The following is a 21,849-nucleotide window of genomic DNA, read 5'->3' as shown; positions in this document are numbered from 1 at the left end:
TTCACACACTGTAGCTGGTATTTTGGCCCATTCCTCCATGCAGATCTCCTCTAGAGCAGTGATGTTTTTGGGCTGTCACTGGGCAATCCAGACTTTCGACTCCTTCCAAAGGTTTTTATATGGTTGAGATCTGGAGACTGGCTAGGCCACTCCAGGACCTTGAAATGCTTCTTATGAAGCCACTCCTTCGTTACCCAGGTGGTGTGTCTGGGATCATTGTCATGCTGAAAGACCCAGCCACGTTTCATCTTCAATGCCCTTGCTGATGGAAGGAGGTTTTCACTCAAAATCTCACAATACATGGCCCCATTCATTCTTTCCTTTACACTGATCAGTCGTCCTGGTCCCTTTGCTGAAAAACAGCCCCAAAGCATGATGTTTCCACCCCCATGCTTCTCAGTAAGTATGTTGTTCTTTGGATGCAACTCAGCATTCTTTCTCCTCCAAACACGACGAGTTGAGTTTTTACCAAAAAGTTCTACTTTGATTTCATCTGACCATATGACATTTTCCCAATCTTCTTCTGGATCATCCAGATGCTCTCTAGAAAACTTCAGACAGGCCCAGATATGTACTGGCTTAAGCAGGGGGACACGTCTGGCACTGCATGATTTGAGTCCCTGGCGGCATAGTTTGTTAATGATGGTAGCCTTTCTTACTTTGGTCCCAGCTCTCTGCAGGTCATTTACTACATCCCCCTGTGTGGTTCTTTTGCTCACATTGTGATCATTTTGACACCACGGGGTGAGATCTTGTGTGGAGCCCTAGATCAAGGGAGATTATCAGTGGCCTTGTATGTATTCCATTTTCTAATAATTGCTCCCACAGTTGATTTCTTCACACCAAGCTGCTTGCCGCCTATTGCAGATTCAGTCTTCCCAGCCTGGTTCAGGTCTACAATTCTGTTTCTGGTGTCCTTCGACAGCTCTTTGGTCTTGGCCATAGTGGAGTTTGACGTGTGGCTGTTTGAGGTTTTGGACAACTGTCTTTTATACTAATAACAAGTTCAGACAGGTGCCATTAATATAGGTAATGAGTGGAGGACAGAGGAGACTCTGTGAGAGCCATAAATCTTGCTTATTTGTAGGTGACCAAATATTTATTTTCCACCATAATTTGCAAATAAATTCTTAAAAAATCAGACAATGTGATTTTATGGATTTTTTTCCTCATTATATCTCTCATAGTTGAGGTATTCCTATGATGAAAATTTACAAGTCTCTTTAATTTTTTTTAAGCTGAGAACTTGCACAATTGGTGGCAAACTAAGTACTTTTTTCCCCACTGTCTACGTTAAAGCGAGTCCCATGGACCTAGGAACAATAGATTGGACGGGACCCTATTGACTTCTATGGTAAAGATTGGAATATATAGTCAGGGGGTGTGAATGTGTCACATTGAGGGGTGTGTATGCCTAATACATACCCTCTGACTGCATAACCCCGCTCATCACCTAATATTTACTACCATTGTTAAAATTAAGTTTACGCTCATCTGACTGATTCTTTGAATTATCAGACAAAATATAAACCCACATATCTCCAGAATGGAAGGGTGTATCAACTGTAAAAGTTGTGTGATCAGTGCGCCCTAAGCTATTTAATGGTGGTATCAGCCTTTTTATCAATTAGGCTAAGGTCCTTTTTAACTTGTTCCTCTTTAGCAATTACTAAAAAAAAAAATATGAGGTTTAAAAAATAAAAATAAAAAAAAATTGTAGACATTTATTAAAGACCTGTGGATAAGGCCTCCAGTCAGACGTGAAGATGATAAATGCTATTGTAGTCCAACATTAATCATTTTTGCAGTCTCAGCAGTAGGTGATGGGAATCTGCTGTGAAGATTTATCTGACAGTGGCCAAAAATATGCTACTAAAGGCTAAAAAGATTCATCAGCATGGCATATACTTAGACCTGCCAGGAGAATTCTGTGAGTAGTTGAGGTTTATTACCTGTATATATGATGAACCTATAAGAACCAGTGTTGTCATAGACTGTCATTTAAGAATAATTTATATGTTCTTGTGTAAGCTTTGCCTACATTTTCCGTGATTCCTCTGGCTTTGGGTGTGGTGTTTTATCACTGCACCTGGTTATCTAATCAGGTGAACTTATTAGACTCACAAGTGGGTTGGGGTCAATTCACACTTCTTTTAGTTGTCATGTGTTTTCTTACTGCGTTTTTTTGAGTAATATTGCCAAGAAGAAAAAGTGATTTGACCTAAAATCACAATTGTGGTGTTTTAAGAAGATTTGACGCTTTTACGCTGTGTTCATACATTACATTTTTACAGCATTTTTAACACATTTCTAAAATCAGGGTAAAAATCACACATTTTACTGTATAATGCACAATTGGGGTACAATATGTAAATTTCCAAAAACAGAAAAAAGCAGCAAGAAATGCAATGTGTGAACACAGGGAAGTTGTAGAACTACTATATATGTCCTAATCCCATACATAAAGCATGTATACTTATCTGGGTGGGGAGGGGAGAGGTCTGAAGGCTAGTAGTAGGGTTATAGTAGGTGGCGATGTCATCATATAATTCACAGAAAGTCAGACTCAGGACTGACATCCTGTGGGACACATTATGCACAGTAACATTGTGACAGTCAGACTGGTGATCACATGACCAAGTAGAGCAATGCAACAGATGGATGCAGCTGTGCTGGAATAAAACAAATACCACTGTACTTCTAGTGGCTATGAGTGTGCACTATAAGTGCTTCTTTAAACAATGCAACTATGCTAAAAAGCAAACATAGAGTTCATCTTCGCATGCCGAGTATAACGAAGCCCATATGGCAGTACACAGATGTTGTATAGCTCAGCACACAGGTTTCTTCCTGATGTTTTTTTTTTTTTGCAAGAAAAACATTCTTGACAAATATTCTTGATTTATTTTGTAACAGATCCTAATGGATAACGTTTTTGTAACACAACCAATTACTCTGTAGGAATTACAGTAGTAATTGATTCTGAAGCCCCAAAATGTCATCTAAAAATAGGAAAAAGTAAGGATTAAAGGAGATCTGCAACCATAGACACTTATCCCCTATCCCTAGGATCACGGGGGATCCAAACACTGGGACCCCCCCACGATCTCCTGTACAGGGCCTCAGCTCTGCTGTGGCTCTCCTGTGCAGGAAGCGTGTTGGTTGCAGCATGACGCCGTGACCGATACGCCCCCTCCATGTATCTCTATGAGAGAGATGAAGAGGCAGTGTTCGGGCATCTGCTGGGCACCGCCGATCAGCATTAACCCTTCAGACACCACAATCAAAATTGATTGCGACATCCAACGCAAAATTGATTGCGGCGTCTAAACCAAAAGTAAAAGTGTCCCGGCAGCTCAGCAGGTGAAACCACGATGTCCCGATCAGCTGAGAGGACAACGGGTGTGCCCTTACCTGCACCCTCGGTGCCAGATCGGTGATAAGCTGCTCCTAGCCTGGCATAGAATTAATATATATAGAATTAAGTATATGCAATCAGAAGATTGCATGTTATAGCCCCTTATGGGGAATAAAAAAATAATAAAAAATAAAAATAGTTAATAAAAGTGAATTAACCCCTTCCTAATAAAAGTATGAACCCCCCCCCCCCTTTCCCATTTTTAAAAATAAAATAATGAAATAAAAATAATCATATGTAGTACCACCGCGTGCGTAAATGTCCGAACTATTAAAATTAGGTTAGCTAAACCGCACGGTCGATGGCGTACACGTAAAAAAATACCAAAGTCCAAAATTGTGCATTTTTTGGTCACTTATCATAATATCATAAAAAAAATCATAAAAAGCGATTAAAAAGTTCCATCAAAGCAAAAATTGTAGCAATAAAAACTACACACCATGGTGCAAAAAATTAGCCCTCATATAGCCCTGTATGCTGAAAAACATACTAATTTTGGTGCAAGTAAAATAAAATAAAACCTACGTAAATTGGGTATCCTTGTAATCATATGGACCTACAGAATAAAGATAAGGTGTCATTCCTACCGAAAAGTACACTGCGTAGAATCAGAAGCCCCTAAACGTTACAAAATGGTGTTTGTTTGTTTTTTAAATTAATTTCATTAATAGTAATGTTCCCTTTACATACTGGTGGTTGTAATAGAGCTAAGTTCCTTTACATACTGGTGGTTGTGGTAGAGCTATGTTCCTTTACATACTGGTGGTTGTAGTAGGGCTATGTTTCTTTACATACTGGTGGTTGTAGTAGTGCTATGTTCCTTTACATACTGGTGGTTGTAGTAGAGCTATGTTCCTTTACATACTGGTGGTAGTAATAGAGCTAAGTTCCTTTACATACTGGTGGTTGTAGTAGTGCTATGTTCCTTTACATACTGGTGGTTGTAGTAGAGCTATGTTCCTTTACATACTGGTGGTTGTAGTAGAGCTATGTTCCTTTACATACTGGTGGTTGTACTTGAGCTATGTTTGGGTGGAGCTGGGGAGGGAGGAGGTTGATTTTGAGGAGATCAAGCATATAATGGCCTATAACCAAACCAGTGTTTCCCAACCAGGGTGTCTTCAGCTGTTGCAAAACTACAACTCCCAGCATGCCCAGACAACCATTGGCTGTTCGGGCATGCTGGGAGTTTTGCAACAGCTGAAGGCACCCTGGTTGGGAAACTCTAAATCAAACATTTCCAGAAGAAAATAAAAGAATAGAACTACAGAAGTTATTTTTTTCACGTTTGTGTTTTCCTCCTCACATTCTAAAAATCATAACCTTTTCAATTTTCCACCTATATACCCATATAAGGGCTTGTTTTTTGCATCAGAAATCGTACTTTGTAATGACTTCAATCATTTCACCACAAACTCTATGGCAAAACCAGAAAAATATTTGTGGGGCAAAATTGAAACAACAAAACAGCAATTTTGTAACTTTTGGGGGCTTCTGATTCTACACAGTGCACTTTTCAGTAAAAATGACACTTTATTTTTATTCTGTAGGTTTATACGGTTACAAGGATACCTAATTTATATAGGTTTTATTTTATTTTTCTACTTTGAAAAAATTATATCTAATTTGTGTTTAAAATTGTCATCTTCTGACCCCTATAACTTTTTTATTTTTCTGCATACAGGGCGGGATCATTCTTTGCACCCTGATCTGAAGTTTTTATCGGTACCATTTTTGTTTTGATCGCTTTTTATAAAATATTTTATGGTATAAAAAATACGCTATTTTTTATAGTGCCCTTTTTTTATTTGAGCCCCTGCCCTCCAAAATGTCTGTGCACGTCCCTGGTGGTCTCCAACTGTGGCCCTCCAGCTGTTGCAAGACTACAACTCCCAGCATGCCCGGACAGCCGTGGCTGTCCGGGCATGCTGGGACTTGTAGTTTTGCAAAAGCTGGAGGATGACAGTTTGTAGACTTCTGATCTAGTGCATACAATTACCTACAACCCAAATATCGCTAAAACCAAAACTCAGACCCCTACAGAGAGATGGTTTGTTGAGCTGGTATATACTGTATTATGTATTTTTTAGCCCCATAGTTTTCCTGCTGAACGCATATGACCCTGGTCCGTGTATCAGTCCGGGTACTGATAAAACATCCAGGAAAAAACTTTTTTTTTAATATCAACTGGCTCCAGAAAGTTAAACAGATTTGTGAATTACTTCTATAAAAAAATCTTAACCCTTCCAGTAGTTATCAGCTGCTGAAGTTGAGTTGTTCTTTTCTGTCTAACAACAGGGCTCTCTGCTGACACCTCTGTCTGTCTCAGGAACTGTCCAGAGTAGTAGCAAATCCCCATAGCAAACCTATAATGCTTCGGGCGGTTCCTGAGACAAGCAGAGGTGTCAGCAGAGAGCAATGTTGTCAGGAAAAAAAAAGAACAACTCAACTTCAGCAGCTGATAACTACTGAAAGGATTAAGATTTTTGAATAGAAGTAATTTACAAATCTGTTTAATTTTCTGGAGCCAGTTGAGATATATATATATATATATATATATATATATATATATATATATATATAAAACTTTTTCCTAGAATACCACTTTAATGTGCCATGCTTCTCTGTAGCATATACTGGGATTTTAACAGCATTTGTCTTCTGGATGACGGAGTTGCTCCATGTCTGAATCAGCTTATTCCACTGTAAAAACAGGCCATGTCTGGGAAGGCAAATATAGGAGCTATTTTTATCCAGAATAAGTAAACCGAGCAGGATATTCCTATCTCATCTGGTATTGGAGTCATGTCGAACCCAAACATTGCTACATTTTATTAGATCTCATGTATCTATCAGGTTCACTGCTCTATTAAGTAGTAGTTATGCAAATGCTATGTCATAACCTTGGAGGAGGGAGTGATTTGTACCTTAGGCCTCATACACATGACTGTATTAGCTCTATTTTGTATAGTGCTCAAATAGGGCACCCATAGACGTGTACTGGACTGAACATCCATATGCCATTTTATTTGGAGGTTTGTAGCTTTTTTTTTTTTTTTTAAATTCGTTTTATTAAACAGGAAATAAAGATAACAAAACAGTAAAACCAAAACATATGGCTCCGCACAAGCCATGCTTACACACGACAAAATTCCCACGCAGGGGAGGCAATGATATATATCGGGATAAAAGCATAGTACAGCGGTCAGGTGCTGTGTAAATAAAACGTAGGAGTGTTCTGTGACATAGTAAAACCAATGTATCGTATATATCAGATGGGAATCACTATGGGCACTATCCGCAAGCCACTGCCACTGTCAAAACAAAAAGAGATGGGGGGGGGGGGGTTGGACGGGGGGAGTAAGGAAAACGAAAGAATCAGTTAGCGCAGGATTAAACAAAACAAAAAAAGTATAAAGGGGAAGGGGGAAACAGGGAGGGCCAAAGGGGGGAAGGGGAAAGCACTAAAAAGGAAAAATAGAACGAAGAGGGGAAGGAATAGAGGGGGGGATCAAAGGGAGGGTCCCCAGGTAGACAACAATCAACAATTGTCTCAGGGTGGAGTGCGAGGCAGCAATGCGTCCCTAGATGTATAGTAGTCGTGGGCTGTAAACAGAGTATCAGTAGAAGCGCACCACACACCCCACACCTTATCAAACTTTGCTTCGCATTTCCTATGTTTATATACCAAGCGTTCAAATGGTAATACATTGTTTATCAATCTCTTCCACATAGACACATTAGGAGGTCTAGGATCCATCCACCTCAAAGCTATGGCCTTACGGGCCATGAACAGTGATTCTCTTAGCAAAACTCTAGTGAAATAAGGCCAACTGTCTTCATCAATAATACCGAACAGACAAAACAGGGGCATACGAGGGACAGTTCTACCTAATAATAAGGAGAGAGAGGATGTGACCTCCTTCCAAAAATAACACACATAGGGGCAAGACCAAATAAGATGCCAAAAATCTGCCCTGGGAGAGCTACACCTGTGGCACTGGTCACTCTGTGTCCTACCCATTCGATGCAGTCTAATCGGTGTGAGATAGCAACTATGAATAATGTAGAGTTGGGTAATCTTATTATTCGCAGCGGGGGACACCAGTGTGTGAGACGATTGGACCTCCCTCCACTGTTCCTCAGTCAAGCCAGGGATATGGGATCTCCAGTATGCTTCCGCAGGGAGAGGTGCCCGAGCATGCTTAATTTCAATAATATGAGCATAAAGAACAGAAACCAACCCCCCAGGACCTTGAGACCTGATAACTCCTATCAGTGGGTAATCAGAGATTTTAGTGGTGGACGGGGGGAATTGAGTCAATAAGGCGTGGCGCAACTGCAGGTATTTATAAAAAGCCGTTCTAGGTAGGTCGAATTTCCCTTGTAACTGGGTGAAGGAAGAAAGAATATTATCCGAGTACAGGTGAGACAATTCTCTAATGCCATGGGATTTCCAAAAGGTCGGGTCTAAGTCAGCTGTCAAGTGCGTCAGATATGGGGCATCCCAAAGCGGAAGGTCAGTCGCTACGTCCGTAAAGTCATGAAGCTTCTTGACCGTCGTCCACACCTGGGAGGCCAGGCGATGTAAAGGTAAGAGTCTACCGCTCCCAGAGGAAGGCCTGTCCAACCATGCCCTTAAATGGGTCTGATGAGCATAATGGGCAAGGTGGTGTTCCGAGTTGGGTAGTGGCTCCGCCCTGACCCATGAGCGAAGCAGCCTCAATTGTCCAGCCAAGTAGTACGCCTGGAAGTCCGGGAGGGCATAACCCGCCCGGGCCTTCATGCGCTGCAAGGTTACCAACTTCAATTTAGACCGGGAATTGCCCCAGATAAAAGAAGGTAAAAGCGAGTGGAGGGACTTAAAGAAGGACATGGGTACCGGAGTAGCAGCATGCTCCAGAATGTAGAGACATTTAGGCAAAATGATCATTTTGATCAAGTTTATTCGACCTGGGACGGACAGAGGCAAAGTACCCCAGATCTTAAATTTGTCTTTAATCAAGGAGAGGAGTGGGAGGGCGTTTAATGCAAAGTCATTAGACATATCTCTATGGACCAGAATACCCAGATACTTAAACTGTTCGACCACCTGGAGGCCCGCAAAAACAGCGGGCCACCCAGTAGGCCGAAGAGGAAGTAAAAAGGACTTGGACCAGTTAATAACAAGACCAGAGTACACACCAAATCTATCTATCGTAGATATGACTAGAGGGAGTGAGGAACGCGGGTTACTCAAGAACAAGACCATGTCATCAGCATATAAACCAATTCGGTCCTCCCTACCACCATACACTATACCGGAAACATCCCGGTCCTGTCTAATTTGGATAGCCAAGGGCTCCGCCGCAATAGCATACAACAGAGGCGAGAGCGGGCACCCTTGTCTGGTACCCCTCCCAAGACTAAAAAGGGTAGAGCAAATCCCATTAACACATACTTGCGCCCTGGGATTCGTTTAGAGAATACGTATCCAGCGAATGAATTTAGCTCCAAAGCCAAACTTCTGTAGTACTGCCAGGAGATAAGGCCATTCAACTGAATCAAAGGCTTTGGCCGCGTCAAGCGAGGCCAAAGCCCAGTCCTGTTCCAATGCGGACCCCAGTTGCACCGCCGTTTGGACCCTCCTTATATTATCAGTAGTGGATCTGCCCGGTATAAAGCCGGACTGGTCTTCATGAATAATGGTCCGTATACATTTATTCAGGCGCAATGCTAATATCTTTGTGAGTATTTTGTAGTCGATATTCAGCAACGATATTGGTCTGTACGACCCACAATCCAAGGGGTCCTTATCAGGCTTAAGGAGAACCACTATGGTAGCCTCACATAGAGAAGCCGGCAAGGACCCAGACACAAATGCGTCGCTATACATAGACTGCAAACTGCTGGCCACCTGAGGAAGATACTTAATATAGACCTCCAAAGGAAGCCCATCAGGACCCGCGGCTTTGCCCCCAGTCATCCCAGTCACAGCCTCCTCAATGTCGTCAGTCGTAATGTCCCTGTCCAAGTCCTCCCTATCCACGACCGAAAGTCTGGGAAATGTAATCCTCGCCAGGTAGTCCAACAGGTCAGAAGTCGAGTACGTCACTCTAGATCTGTATAGGTCAATGTAAAAGTCAGCAAATCTATCAGCAATACTGGTAGAGTCCAGTAGAACCGTCCCAGCAGAGGATGAAATGCGGAGAATAGGGGGAGCGGCCTTATCCTGTCTCACCAGTTGGGCTAAGAGCTTGCTGGACTGGTTGCCATGCTCGAAGAAGAATTGTTTAGAGAAAAACAACTTACGGTTCATTTTCTCATTTAGGTGTTGTAAATATGTCCTACCCATGGCAAGCCAAGCTTCCCTATGAGCGTCTGTAGGATCCTCCGTGTACCTGGCCTCCAATCCAGCACACCGCTCCGCCAGTTCCTCCTCTCTGACTGAGGTTTCCCTCTTCAGATAAGAGATGGATGATCTAAGACAACCTCTCAAGTATGCTTTCAGAGTTTCCCACAGTATACCAGGGTCCGTCTCACAGTCCTGTGTCCCTAGAAATACCTGCAGTTGGTCAGGGATCCTGTCCACCGGATCTAAAAGCTGCAGCCAAAAGGGATGCACCTTCCATCTTCTATGAACAGAAACAGAAGGGACATTAATTGAAAGTAACAGAGGTGAATGGTCAGAGATAGCTCTGGTATAGTAATAAATCTCGGACACCACCCCCGCCAGAGCGGAGGACCCATAAGCGTGATCTATACGGGATAGAGAGTTATGCCCTAAGTTATAACAGGAATATACTCTTGCACTTGGGTGTCTAACCCTAAATAAATCAACCCAACCCACCTCGAGCATGAGAGCCGCGAAGGGACTAGGGCCCCCGGAAGGGTTACCCAGTCTCCCCACTTGTCGGTCTATAGACATATTTGGAATCATATTGAAGTCCCCCATACACAGACATTTAACACCCGGGTACGCTGCTGCAAAGGATATTGCTATGTGGAACACCTCTAGCGTTGCTGGCGGGGGATTATAAATACCAATCAGGATTAAGGGGTCATTATTCACATAGGCGTGAACCAATATAAAACGACCAAAGGGGTCGATCTTGACAGTAACGGGCTCCCATCTAAGGGATCTATGTATCAACAAGGAGACACCCCGTGAGAAGGACGTGTGGCAGGAGTGAGCTCGCCACTGCACCCACGGCCTCCCCAGGAGGTGACACCTGGATGGGACGAGATGCGTCTCTTGTAGACACACTATCTGTGGTTGAAATTTCCGTATATGAGAAAAGACTAGTACCCTCTTTTTAGGGGACCCCAATCCCCTAACATTCCAGGACATCACTCTATAAGCAGCCATCATTAAAACAAACAAAAAAGAGCATTAAACAGAAAGTCAAAACCCCCCCCACCTCCCCTCCCTCCCCGAGGCCACCCCCCACCCCCCCCCAGAAGCAACACATACCATACAGTCCCCAGCAAAGAATCATAAGTGCGGGCCAAAACCATTAACCAATTGAAAACCCAAAAATTGAGATACCGTAGCATCCCACAAAAACACATAGTCAAAAATCCAAGTCCAGTACTCAACCAGCTATAACAAGCTCACCATAGTCTGTAGATGTAATATAGGTGACTTCTATATACGGGGGTGAACCCGGGATGTTATCAATAAAGCGGAGACCCCCTCCCACCACCGGGAATGGCTCTAACTATCACCCATTAGGGCCAGGGTACTGAGCGACGGGGAGCAAACATGAAAAAAGGGAATCAGGACTAGCAGGATCACTCATGCCACCATGCGGGGGGAAGCTCCTCTCCTTCTGCGCAGCCATTCCAACACCTCCGCTGGATCAGTGAAGAAAACCGCTCGATCTCCATCTTGTACCCGCAGGCGGGCAGGATATGCCATTGAGTACGAAATTTGCAATTCTCGAAGACGCGCTTTCACAGTAGCAAAGGTCGCCCTCTTTTTCTGTAAATCAGCAGAAAAGTCTGGGAAAAAGGATACTTTCACATTATCATAGGTGATGTCCCCTAATTGTCGAGCCTGACGCAGTAATAAATCACGGTCGTTACAGTTCAGGATACGGGCCAAGAACGGCCTAGGAGGGGCCCCAAGTGGTGGAGCCCGGGCCGGGACCCTATGGGCCCTCTCAACTGTAAACGCCATGGAGAATGGGGCATTGGGGAACAACTCACGGAACCACCGCTCAGCAAACATGGCCGGCGCCTGACCTTCGGCCCGCTCAGGTAGTCCAATGATGCGAACATTATTCCTTTGCATTCTGTTCTCCAGATCATCCTGTTTCTGTTTACACATGGACAGCTGCGATTCCAACGTGGAGATAGTATTCGGCATCGGAGATACCGTATCCTCCAGAGTAGAGACACGGTCCTCGACCTGCACCAACCGTCCGCGTACATTCTGCAGGTCCTGACGCAGCAGGCCCACGTCCACCTTCACCTCCTCCAGCTTCCCTGTGAGCGTCGTCTGGCAGGACGAGATCGCTTGGAGTAGCTGTTCGGTCACCTGCTTCAAGTTGAGATCCGAGCCGGAGTCTCCGGGGCTTCCGGACTCAGGAGAATCGTCCTCCACATCCTCCGGCTCCGGGGCCGTGCAGGCCGCGCTGCCGGCGCCATCTTGGACAGGGCCCCGTGCAAACTCCTGCAGCTATTCCACTGCAGATTTATCTTTGTTCCGGTTCTGGTCGGCCTTATTAGTGCGCCCCATGGTTCCGGTGCGTCCCGGTGGTGTCTAGGGAGTCAGGATACTAAACAGGAGAAAGATATCCCAGGTTCGGTGCGGGAGCTACCGCTACATGCGACCGCTCAGACCGCTGCACGCCCCGAGGTTTGTAGCTTTATACAGACTGTTGCAGAAGTTTCAGCATTCAGACATTATTTGAGACAAAGTCAATAAGGAAAATGAACCAGCTCACCGCCTATGAACATCACTGGATAGGAAGGAATTTCAGATGGTGAAAGAAGCACGGAATACAGGTCCAAGCCGCAAATCCTGGAGTGAACAGTATCCAAAAAAGCAAAAGGTGCAAAAGAAATTAGCAAAAATTCCAGCTCCCAAAAATCATAAAATCCAAATGTATTAAATCATGTTAAAATGATACCCAAAAATAGTGGAGAATAAAAACAAGCAGAAACGCTGACGCGTTTCGAACCGTGCGGTTCTTAGTCATGGCACCATGACTAAAAACCGCACGGTTCGAAACGCATCTGTGTTTCTGCTTGTTTTTATTCTCCACTATTTTTGGGTATCATTTTAACATGATTTAATAAATTTGGATTTATGATTTTTGGGAGCTGGAATTTTTGCTAATTTCTTTTGCACCTTTTGCTTTTTTGGATACTTGAGACACACAGAAAACATCATTGCATGAAGATGGAGGATACAGAGAAGAACCTCATAACCAGAAAGAAAAGTACAATGTGCAAGAGGAACCACTGTACACATTAATAAACATTAGAAATTAACACAGTGCCAGTTCTGTATACTGCCTCTAGCACATAAAGGGTTAGTCCAGCATTTAATAACTTATCCCCCGATAGGGGATAAGTGTCTGATCGTGGAGCCACGCCCATACATACAGTCAGCATTAGGTACAAGGTAATGATTCAGCCTACAGAAGATATGACACACCTCCATGTGCCATCAATAACCACCACATCTGCAGCTATAGTGACCAGTTGACAACACATGAACCTACACCATATCGCACAATATGAAGGCAATGTGACAACTTAATATTCCTCAACAGAGGGGTCTGACTAGTGGACCCTCCGTAATCTCCAGAAGGGCACCTGAATCTCCCAGTGCGCGTAGCAGGGTTAACACCCCCTCCATGCATTCTCTATATGTGCATTGGAGGTACAGGGGTGCTCATGTGTCTCCAGCACTCTCATAGAGAATGCATGAACCCGCTCTGTGCATCGGGGGATTTGGACACTATTCTACAGATCACTGGGATCCCAACAGTGAGACCCCCCCCAAGTGGATGGGGGATAAGTAATCAAATGCTGGAGTACCCGTTTAATAAGGCTAAAGCTGTTGCTGATATTTCAACTAAAACCTCTAACTAGGGAGCCATAATGCCTCTTTACTGCTTTACAGGGTCTTCTGTGTGTATGCGAATCTATTGTAAATATGAATCAGCAAGCATTTTTCCATGGTCACTGACTCCAGAAACCACCACATTTGGATGATCTAATTCTATCAATTCAGTTTTTTGTAGATATAGAAAAACAGAACCAGAAAGGCTGGGTTCACACATTTGTCTTTTTTTTTTTTTATGTATACATTTTTTATTCAGTTGTAGAAGATAACACAGTATAAATTTTAGCACAGATTGCAGCAGTTTTACAGTGTGGTTATTGCCCACATGTTTTTTTTACAGGTGAAACCAATTTTTTTATATGTGGAACCCGTCCTTATTGACATCATAAAAATAATCAGTAAGGGTACGTTCACACATACGCAGATTTGATGCGCAGGATTTGATGCACAGGCTTTTCTGCTGCAGATTTCAATGTTCACTAAATGACTAAACACAGTTTTTAATCTGCAGGTACAAATCCTGCCCATCAAATCTGCACAGGATCCTGTATGTGTGAACGTACCCTAAGGGTGCGTTCCCACAGGGCGTATACGCAGCGTATTTGATGCTGCGCAAATTTTACGGCAGCAGCGGGAAATATGCTGCGTCTCCCTTGCTCACTATACACACAGGACTTTCCGGAGGCAGCCCTATGTGTGTAGTGAGTTTTGGAGGCGGGGCCATGTGTCACAGTCATGCCGGCACATGGCCCCGCCTCCAAAACTCAGTACACACATAGGGCTACCGCCGGAAAGCCCTGTGTGTATAGTGAGCAAGGGATACACAGCGTATTTCCCGCTGCTGCCGTAAAATTTGCGCAGCGTCAAATACGCTGCGTTTACGCCCTGTGGGAACGCACCCTAAAACAGGACCCTAAAATTTACGATCCATAAATATTTCAGCACTAAAATCTGCACAACCAGTAACCAGTAGCAGCGCAAAATGGCAGCAATTTGTGGTAACATTTTTCAAACTGGCCTTTTTCTTGTGTTTCAAAAACACAAAAAAATAAGATGCTGCCCACCATCTTTAAGACCTTTTATCAACAGGAATAATATTAATCCCAAATAGAATGTTTCCCTGCAGAAATCGCTGGCAGCACCCATAATTATTAGACTACTGAAATCCCTGAAAGGCTACAAACAGAAGCAATTTTTGTCTGGTGTTTTTATGGCCTAGAAAAAAAATACATTTTCCCCCTCATTTTAAAAAGCTACCACTGAGCTAAAAAACAAAACAAAAACAGAACGCTATGTGGGATTTTGTTTCCATATTTCACAAAGACGCCGTGTGCATTTGAAGGTAATGAACACAGAATGAGATGTCCTTGTCACAAGGGTTTTACTGATGCTGCAGAAATGAATGCTGTTTCATGTGGATGGGCAGCTCACTTACACAATTGGATTGATGAATTGTTCCGTACAGTATTGCTCATGTAATGTTAGTAGCATCATTGCACCGCATGACAGGTAAAGCTAAGAGAGATGTATGGTGTTCTGTGAGATTTGGGAGATTTAGTGTATGTGTATCTATCAGCCACATGCAATATACCCTATAACCTATGATCAAATATGCTTGGATGTTTTTGTAGCAAAGGCCTTAGGGTTATGATAAAAAAGAGTCCAAGGAGATGAGAAGGATAATAAGCAAATCGAATCTGACAAATCCGAATTTGTTACAAATTTCAGGAAAAATTTGCTTCCCAACTAATCCAAATATCGCCGAGATTCGATCACACAAATCGCTTCATTAAACTCTATTTAGTGCGGTCCAGGCTCCAGGGCATCTAGGATGGCGGCTCCACATTTCAGGACATGGGGCAAGGAACTCTAGGAAGAAGGGTAGGTGGGATGACCCTGAATCACATGCACCATGCAGCCTATCAGCAGCCAGCCACCCCTGTAATGTCACAGCCCTATATAATCGGCAGCCATCTTGTGGCCAGTCACTTCAGCGTTTTATTGCAGAGAGAGAGAGGGACAGGGAGCAGTGTGTTGCACAGAAAAGCATTTTTACAGCAGCGACTCACTTCAAGCCCAAAGCCAGCCTAGAAGCACTGATAGGGAAGGAAGAGAGATTGAGAGAAAGTGCAATTTTGGGTGTACTACACAGTTACTGTGTGCTGCAGCACTGGTGTGTACAACAACTGAAAAGCTAATAGTAGCCATTCAGTTAGGGTGAGCAGAGCACTAAAAGCCATAATCATCTGCTATTAGTGCCTAATACAGGTTGCGTAGAGGAGCGTATTGTCCTCTATTAAGTGTAACATGTGCGTACATAGGTGGTGTACGATTTTGTTCCTGTTAAAGTCTTAAGGGCCCAGTTACTGTGAAAGGCCAGCCAAAAGTACACACCTGCTGGTGTAGACAAATTGTCACGATTCGGCTTCCAGGTAGTGGATCCTCTGTGTCAGCGAGGGATTGGCGTGGACCGTGCTAGTGGACCGGTTCTAAGAGGCTACTGGTTTTCACCAGAGCCCGCCGCAAAGCGGGATGGTCTTGCTGCGGCAGTAGCAACCAGGTCGTATCCACTAGCAACGGCTCTACCTCGCTGACTGCTGAGAAGGCGTGGGACAGAAGGACTAGGCAGAGGCAAGGTCAGACGTAGCAGAAGGTCGGGGGCAGGCGGCAAGGTTCGTAGTCAGGATGGGTAGCAGAAGTTCAGGTACACAGGCTTTGGACACACTAAACGCTTTCACTGGCACAAGGCAACAAGATCCGGCAAGGGAGTGCAAGGGAGGAGACCAGATATAGCCAGGGAGTAGGTGGAAGCCAATTAAGCTAATTGGACCAGGCACCAATCATTGGTGCACTGGCCCTTTAAGTCTCAGAGAGCTGGCGCGCGCGCGCCCTAGAGAGCGGAGCCGCGCGCGCCAGCACATGACAGCAGGGGACCGGGACGGGTAAGTGACCTGGGATGCGATTCGCGAGCGGGCGCGTCCCGCTGTGCGAATCGCATCCCCAACGGCCATGACAGTGCAGCGCTCCCGGTCAGCGGGACTGACCGGGGCGCTGCAGGGAGAAAGACGCCGTGAGCGCTCCGGGGAGGAGCGGGGACCCGGAGCGCTAGGCGTAACAGTACCCCCCCCCCTTAGGTCTCCCCTTCTCTTTGTCCGGTAACTGCCTCCCCTGGGATGAGGACACCGGGAAAGAATGGAGGGTTTCCTCAACGGCAGGCAGTACAGCAGGAGTGGGAATGGGGAGGGAGGGCAGAGGGCGAGGCCTAGCACGGGGCAGTGTGACACCAGGACGGGGGCCATGGGGAGGCACAGAGGCTTGCCTGACGGGACTGGGAGGGGGGGAGAGGCACTTCCTGTGGCAGGCAGAGTCCCAGTTCCTGATCTCCCTGGTGGTCCAATCAATGGTGGGGGAATGAAGCCGGAGCCAAGGCAGACCGAGGAGGACCTCAGAGGTACAGTTGGGGAGAATGAAGAACTCAATCCTCTCAAGGTGGGGTCCAATAGACATGAGGAGGGGCTCTGTGCGGTAACGCACGGTGCAGTCCAATCTGGCTCCGTTGACCGCGGAAATGTAGAGCGGCTTGACGAGACGGGTCACCGGGATGCTGAATTTATTAACAAACGACTCCAAAATAAAATTTCCAGAGGCACCGGAGTCCAAGCAGGCCACGGCTGAGAGGGAGGAGTTGGCTGAAGAAGAAATCCGCACGGGTACCGTGAGACGTGGAGGAGCAGACTTGGAACCAAGAGACGCCACACCCACGTGAGCTGGGTGCGTGCGTGCGTTTCCCAGGCGTGGAGGACGGATAGGGCAATCCACCAAGAAATGCTCGGTACTGGCACAGTAAAGACAGAGATTTTCTTCCCTACGGCGATTCCTCTCTTCCTGGGTCAGGCGAGACTTATCCACTTGCATGGCCTCCTCGGCGGGAGGCCCAGGCGTAGATTGCAACGGATACTGTGGGAGAGGTGCCCAGAGATCTAAGTCTTTTTCCTGGCGGAGCTCTTGGTGTCGCTCAGAAAAACGCATGTCAATGCGGGTAGCTAGATGGATGAGTTCTTGCAGATTGGCAGGAATCTCTCGTGCGGCCAGCACATCCTTGATGCGACTGGATAGGCCTTTTTTAAAGGTCGCGCAGAGAGCCTCGTTATTCCATGATAACTCGGAAGCAAGAGTACGAAATTGGATGGCGTACTCGCCCACTGAAGAATTACCCTGGACCAGGCTCAACAGGGCAGTCTCGGCAGAAGAAGCTCGGGCTGGCTCCTCGAAGACACTCCGGAGTTCAGCGAGGAAGGCCTGGACTGTGGCTGTGGCAGGATCATTGCGGTCCCAGAGCGGTGTGGCCCAAGACAAGGCCTTTCCTGAAAGAAGGCTTACTACGAACGCCACCTTAGACCGTTCTGAAGGAAACAAGTCCGACAACATCTCCATATGCAGGGAACACTGAGACAAAAATCCACGGCAGAGTTTAGAGTCCCCATCAAATTTGTCCGGCAGGGACAAGCGGAGGTTAGGAGCGGCCACTCGCTGCGGAGGAGGTGCAGGAGCTGGCGGAGGAGATGGTTGCTGCTGTAGTAGAGGCAGAAGTTGCTGTAACATGGCGGTCAACTGCGACAGCTGCTGTCCTTGTTGGGCAATCTGCTGCGATTGCTGAGCGACCACCGTGGGAAGATCAGCGAGACTTGGCAGCGGCACCTCAGCGGGATCCATGGCCGGATCTACTGTCACGATTCGTCTTCCAGGTAGTGGATCCTCTGTGTCAGCGAGGGATTGGCGTGGACCGTGCTAGTGGACCGGTTCTAAGAGGCTACTGGTTTTCACCAGAGCCCGCCGCAAAGCGGGATGGTCTTGCTGCGGCAGTAGCAACCAGGTCGTATCCACTAGCAACGGCTCTACCTCGCTGACTGCTGAGAAGGCGTGGGACAGAAGGACTAGGCAGAGGCAAGGTCAGACGTAGCAGAAGGTCGGGGGCAGGCGGCAAGGTTCGTAGTCAGGATGGGTAGCAGAAGTTCAGGTACACAGGCTTTGGACACACTAAACGCTTTCACTGGCACAAGGCAACAAGATCCGGCAAGGGAGTGCAAGGGAGGAGACCAGATATAGCCAGGGAGCAGGTGGAAGCCAATTAAGCTAATTGGACCAGGCACCAATCATTGGTGCACTGGCCCTTTAAGTCTCAGAGAGCTGGCGCGTGCGCGCCCTAGAGAGCGGCGCCGCGCGCGCCAGCACATGACAGCAGGGGACCGGGACGGGTAAGTGACCTGGGATGCGATTCGCGAGCGGGCGCGTCCCGCTGTGCGAATCGCATCCCCAACGGCCATGACAGTGCAGCGCTCCCGTCAGCGGGACTGACCGGGGCGCTGCAGGGAGAAAGACGCCGTGAGCGCTCCGGGGAGGAGCGGGGACCCGGAGCGCTAGGCGTAACACAAATACTGTTTTAAGCGTACTGGTGCGCATTGTCCTCCCCTGATAAGTGCATACCACATGCGTACATCTCAGTGGTGTACTATTTTGTTCCTGATAATGTCTCAAGGGCCTAGATACTGTGAAAGGCCAGGCAAAAGTAAACACTGGCTGGTTCACACCCTCCACACATTCATAATTATAAATCACACCATGTACGCATATAACATACTCTTTATTCTTCATCATTACACCTCCCTTACATTGCTCATGCTGATCAGTATCGCTATACACAGCTCTTGACAGCGCTCTTATTGACCTCTCCCCAGCACCGCAGACAGTACGACTCGCAACTCCACCCACGGCTTCTTACTGGCCAAATAGAGTCATTTGATTCCCTTCCTGGCAATGCATCCTAACGACGTATTCGGCAGAGACACGGCCACCGCAGCTACACATTCACATTGCGGCTAGCGATCGGTCCCCCCACTTTGGCCACCACCAGCCACTGTAAACATTATTCATAATATTCAAACAGCAATCACTTTCAACTTCCTATTCAAAATGATGATGTTTTATATACTTTGTAATGCATTGTGTGTATTTTTTAAAACATGTTTTAAATGTGCCAAGTCTCCTCCCAGCAACATTGGCACCTTTTTACTCCCTATATATACCTGCAATGTATGTAAAAGGTGTTCCTCTGAAATGTGTCATCCCATTCTGCAGCTACTTTTATTGTTTAGTATTTTAACTGCTACTATCTTCAACAAAACCTCTTGGTTTACCACACCACATTTCCAAGTTTGGATTCCATCTCTCCTAGCAACCATACAGCAGCGCCTACCAAATGAGATCCTTTTTCTTCGCTCTTCTCCACTGTACTTTGTGGGATTAGTTTCACCATCTCCTGGGACCTTAAGGCCAGCAGCTGTTGCCCCCTGATACCCCCAATTTAGTGGGGTTATATGCGAGCTATACCACTCGCTTAACTTGAGCGGCTTTTACCTACGGGCACACTTGTCCATCCTCTCACGCACTTACATTTTTCTCTCCCCCCCTTGCTATTCTAAGGGGATCCTAGTTATTGAGGTGATGCACTAGGTGCCCCCCCCCCCGCCAGTCTCTTGGGGGGATTTACACCAGTAGTCTCTCAATGGCTTGCTGTACAGACTGGATCTGCGGCTTCAGCTGAGACCCCTCCTTGATGGTGATGGTGCACAGGATGACTGGTCTAGAGACCCTATAGGCTCCTCCCAAAGCTTGCTTGGATTGTACAAAGACATAAAGGACATTCTTATCTTCACACAGAAGAGGTAGGTGAAGAATGATCTCCAAAGGCTCTGTGTCAGCTGCCATAGCAATGAACTCAGAAATTCCTCTGTTCAGGTTTTTCGAGGCTTCATTGGCCTCCTTGCGCAGCTGCTTGTAGTTGGATGCCTGTTGCACCAGGTCCAGGATGGTCTTGGTCAGCTGAGCATCAGCCAGTGTGTAGGCCTTGGGGTTCACCTCAGTATCAGTCATGGTAATTCTCAGCTTACGATCCTGACTGGTCCCCTTGGTCCGGAAGCTTCATGAAGGAAAACTGGAGGAAGAGATGGCAATGCGCGGGCAACGTGTTTGCAACTTCCGTCCGAGCAGTCTTTTTTTTTTATATCTGCACATCGGACATAGTTAAAAAAATCCCCTTCTGCCAGATAACCCCTTTAATAAAGTATTCATAACACCCTGGAAGAAATGACAGCAGAAGGAAAAGAGAATACGAACAAGGGGATTGGGGAGTCTGGCCATTCGACTGCCTGAACTCCATAGTCTTGTAGTGAAAGTAAACTGCTGCCATGAGGCTCATGTTTTATTTCAAAATTCCTCACGGTACTTCAAAATAGGTTCCAGATATCTGTTTACCATTTTCATAACAATTTAATTGTAACTAAGTCCAGAATAACATAAAAGTTCCATAGCCGGGCGATCGCTATCCTTATATATGCATCTATAAGTAACCTTGATGACATCAGGAATTCGGCTATGACTATGAATATCCATGGAGACTTACATAAGTTTATGTTCTTAATTGTGAAGTTAAGGTTGTATACTTGAAGGTTCAGACATGTCTACCAGATATGGAGGAAGGTGCCCTCACCACAACAAACAGCCCCACCAGGATTATTAGAGTTTATTTGTTCAAATACTGACATATTTTCCAAAATCTCTTTGAAATAGATAAGACACAATGCTTAAAGGGGTACTCCACCCTAGACACCTTATCCCCTATCCATATGATGTCTGATCATGGGGTCCCCCGCGATCTCCCTGCTGCACCTGGCGTTCCATTATAGAGTTGGGTGCAGTGCCGGTGGCTTGTGACGTCATGGCCGCACCCGCTCGTGATGTCATGGCCACGCCCCCTCAATGCACGTCTATGGGAGGGGGCGTGATGGCTGTCACGCCAACTCCCATAGACTTGTATTGGGGGGGCATGGCCTTGACGTCACGAGCGAGGCGTGACCGTGACGTCACGAGCCTTTGCCCCGCATTGCCAGTCGTCCGGCATGGAGCGAAGTTTGCTCTGTGCACCGGATGTCTGGGGGTGCCACAGTTGAGATTTCCCCCGCGATCAGACATCTTATCCCCTATCCTTTGGAAAGGGGATAAGATATCTAGGGGTGGAGTACCCCTTTAAGTTGTTAGAGACGGAAATGAAGTGAACAGAGCAGAAATATTCAAGTAGTCTAAATACCAATCTATAAACCAGGTTGATGACCCAAGTCAGATTTTTTTAAATCCACCATTGAAAGTCACAAAGAAATTTCTAAACCCCATATACACTACAAAGTGAGCACTGGAAGGATATCAGTGTGTCTCTTCTAGCTAACTGATCCCACAAGACAATAGAATCTGACATCACTGGGAATACAATTGAGGGTATAACTGAGGTTTTGCAACAAAAAAATATTTTCTACTTTAG

The 21,849-nt window shown here is 45.9% G+C and overlaps 2 protein-coding genes across 5 annotated transcripts in view; one reads left to right on the top strand and one right to left on the bottom strand.

Annotated features, from left to right (window-relative positions):
* The window catches only part of DIXDC1 (DIX domain containing 1), a 183,278-nt gene that overhangs the window by 41,411 nt on the left and 120,018 nt on the right, over window positions 1–21,849 (top strand). The window lies entirely within an intron of this gene.
* Window positions 20,022–20,408, bottom strand: LOC130294658 (NHP2-like protein 1). Its single transcript, XM_056544844.1, has one exon. The coding sequence runs from the start codon at window positions 20,406–20,408 to the stop codon at window positions 20,022–20,024; it is 387 nt and encodes a 128-aa protein (XP_056400819.1).

Source organism: Hyla sarda, chromosome 10 (genome assembly GCF_029499605.1).
Source record: "Hyla sarda isolate aHylSar1 chromosome 10, aHylSar1.hap1, whole genome shotgun sequence".
Taxonomy (NCBI): domain Eukaryota; kingdom Metazoa; phylum Chordata; class Amphibia; order Anura; family Hylidae; genus Hyla; species Hyla sarda.
This window is presented reverse-complemented; position numbering and strand designations above follow the sequence as displayed.

Coding starts and splice junctions, on each gene's coding strand:
- LOC130294658 (XM_056544844.1), bottom strand. CDS start 20,408: ATGACTGATACTGAGGTGAACCCCAAGGCCTACACACTGGCTGATGCT.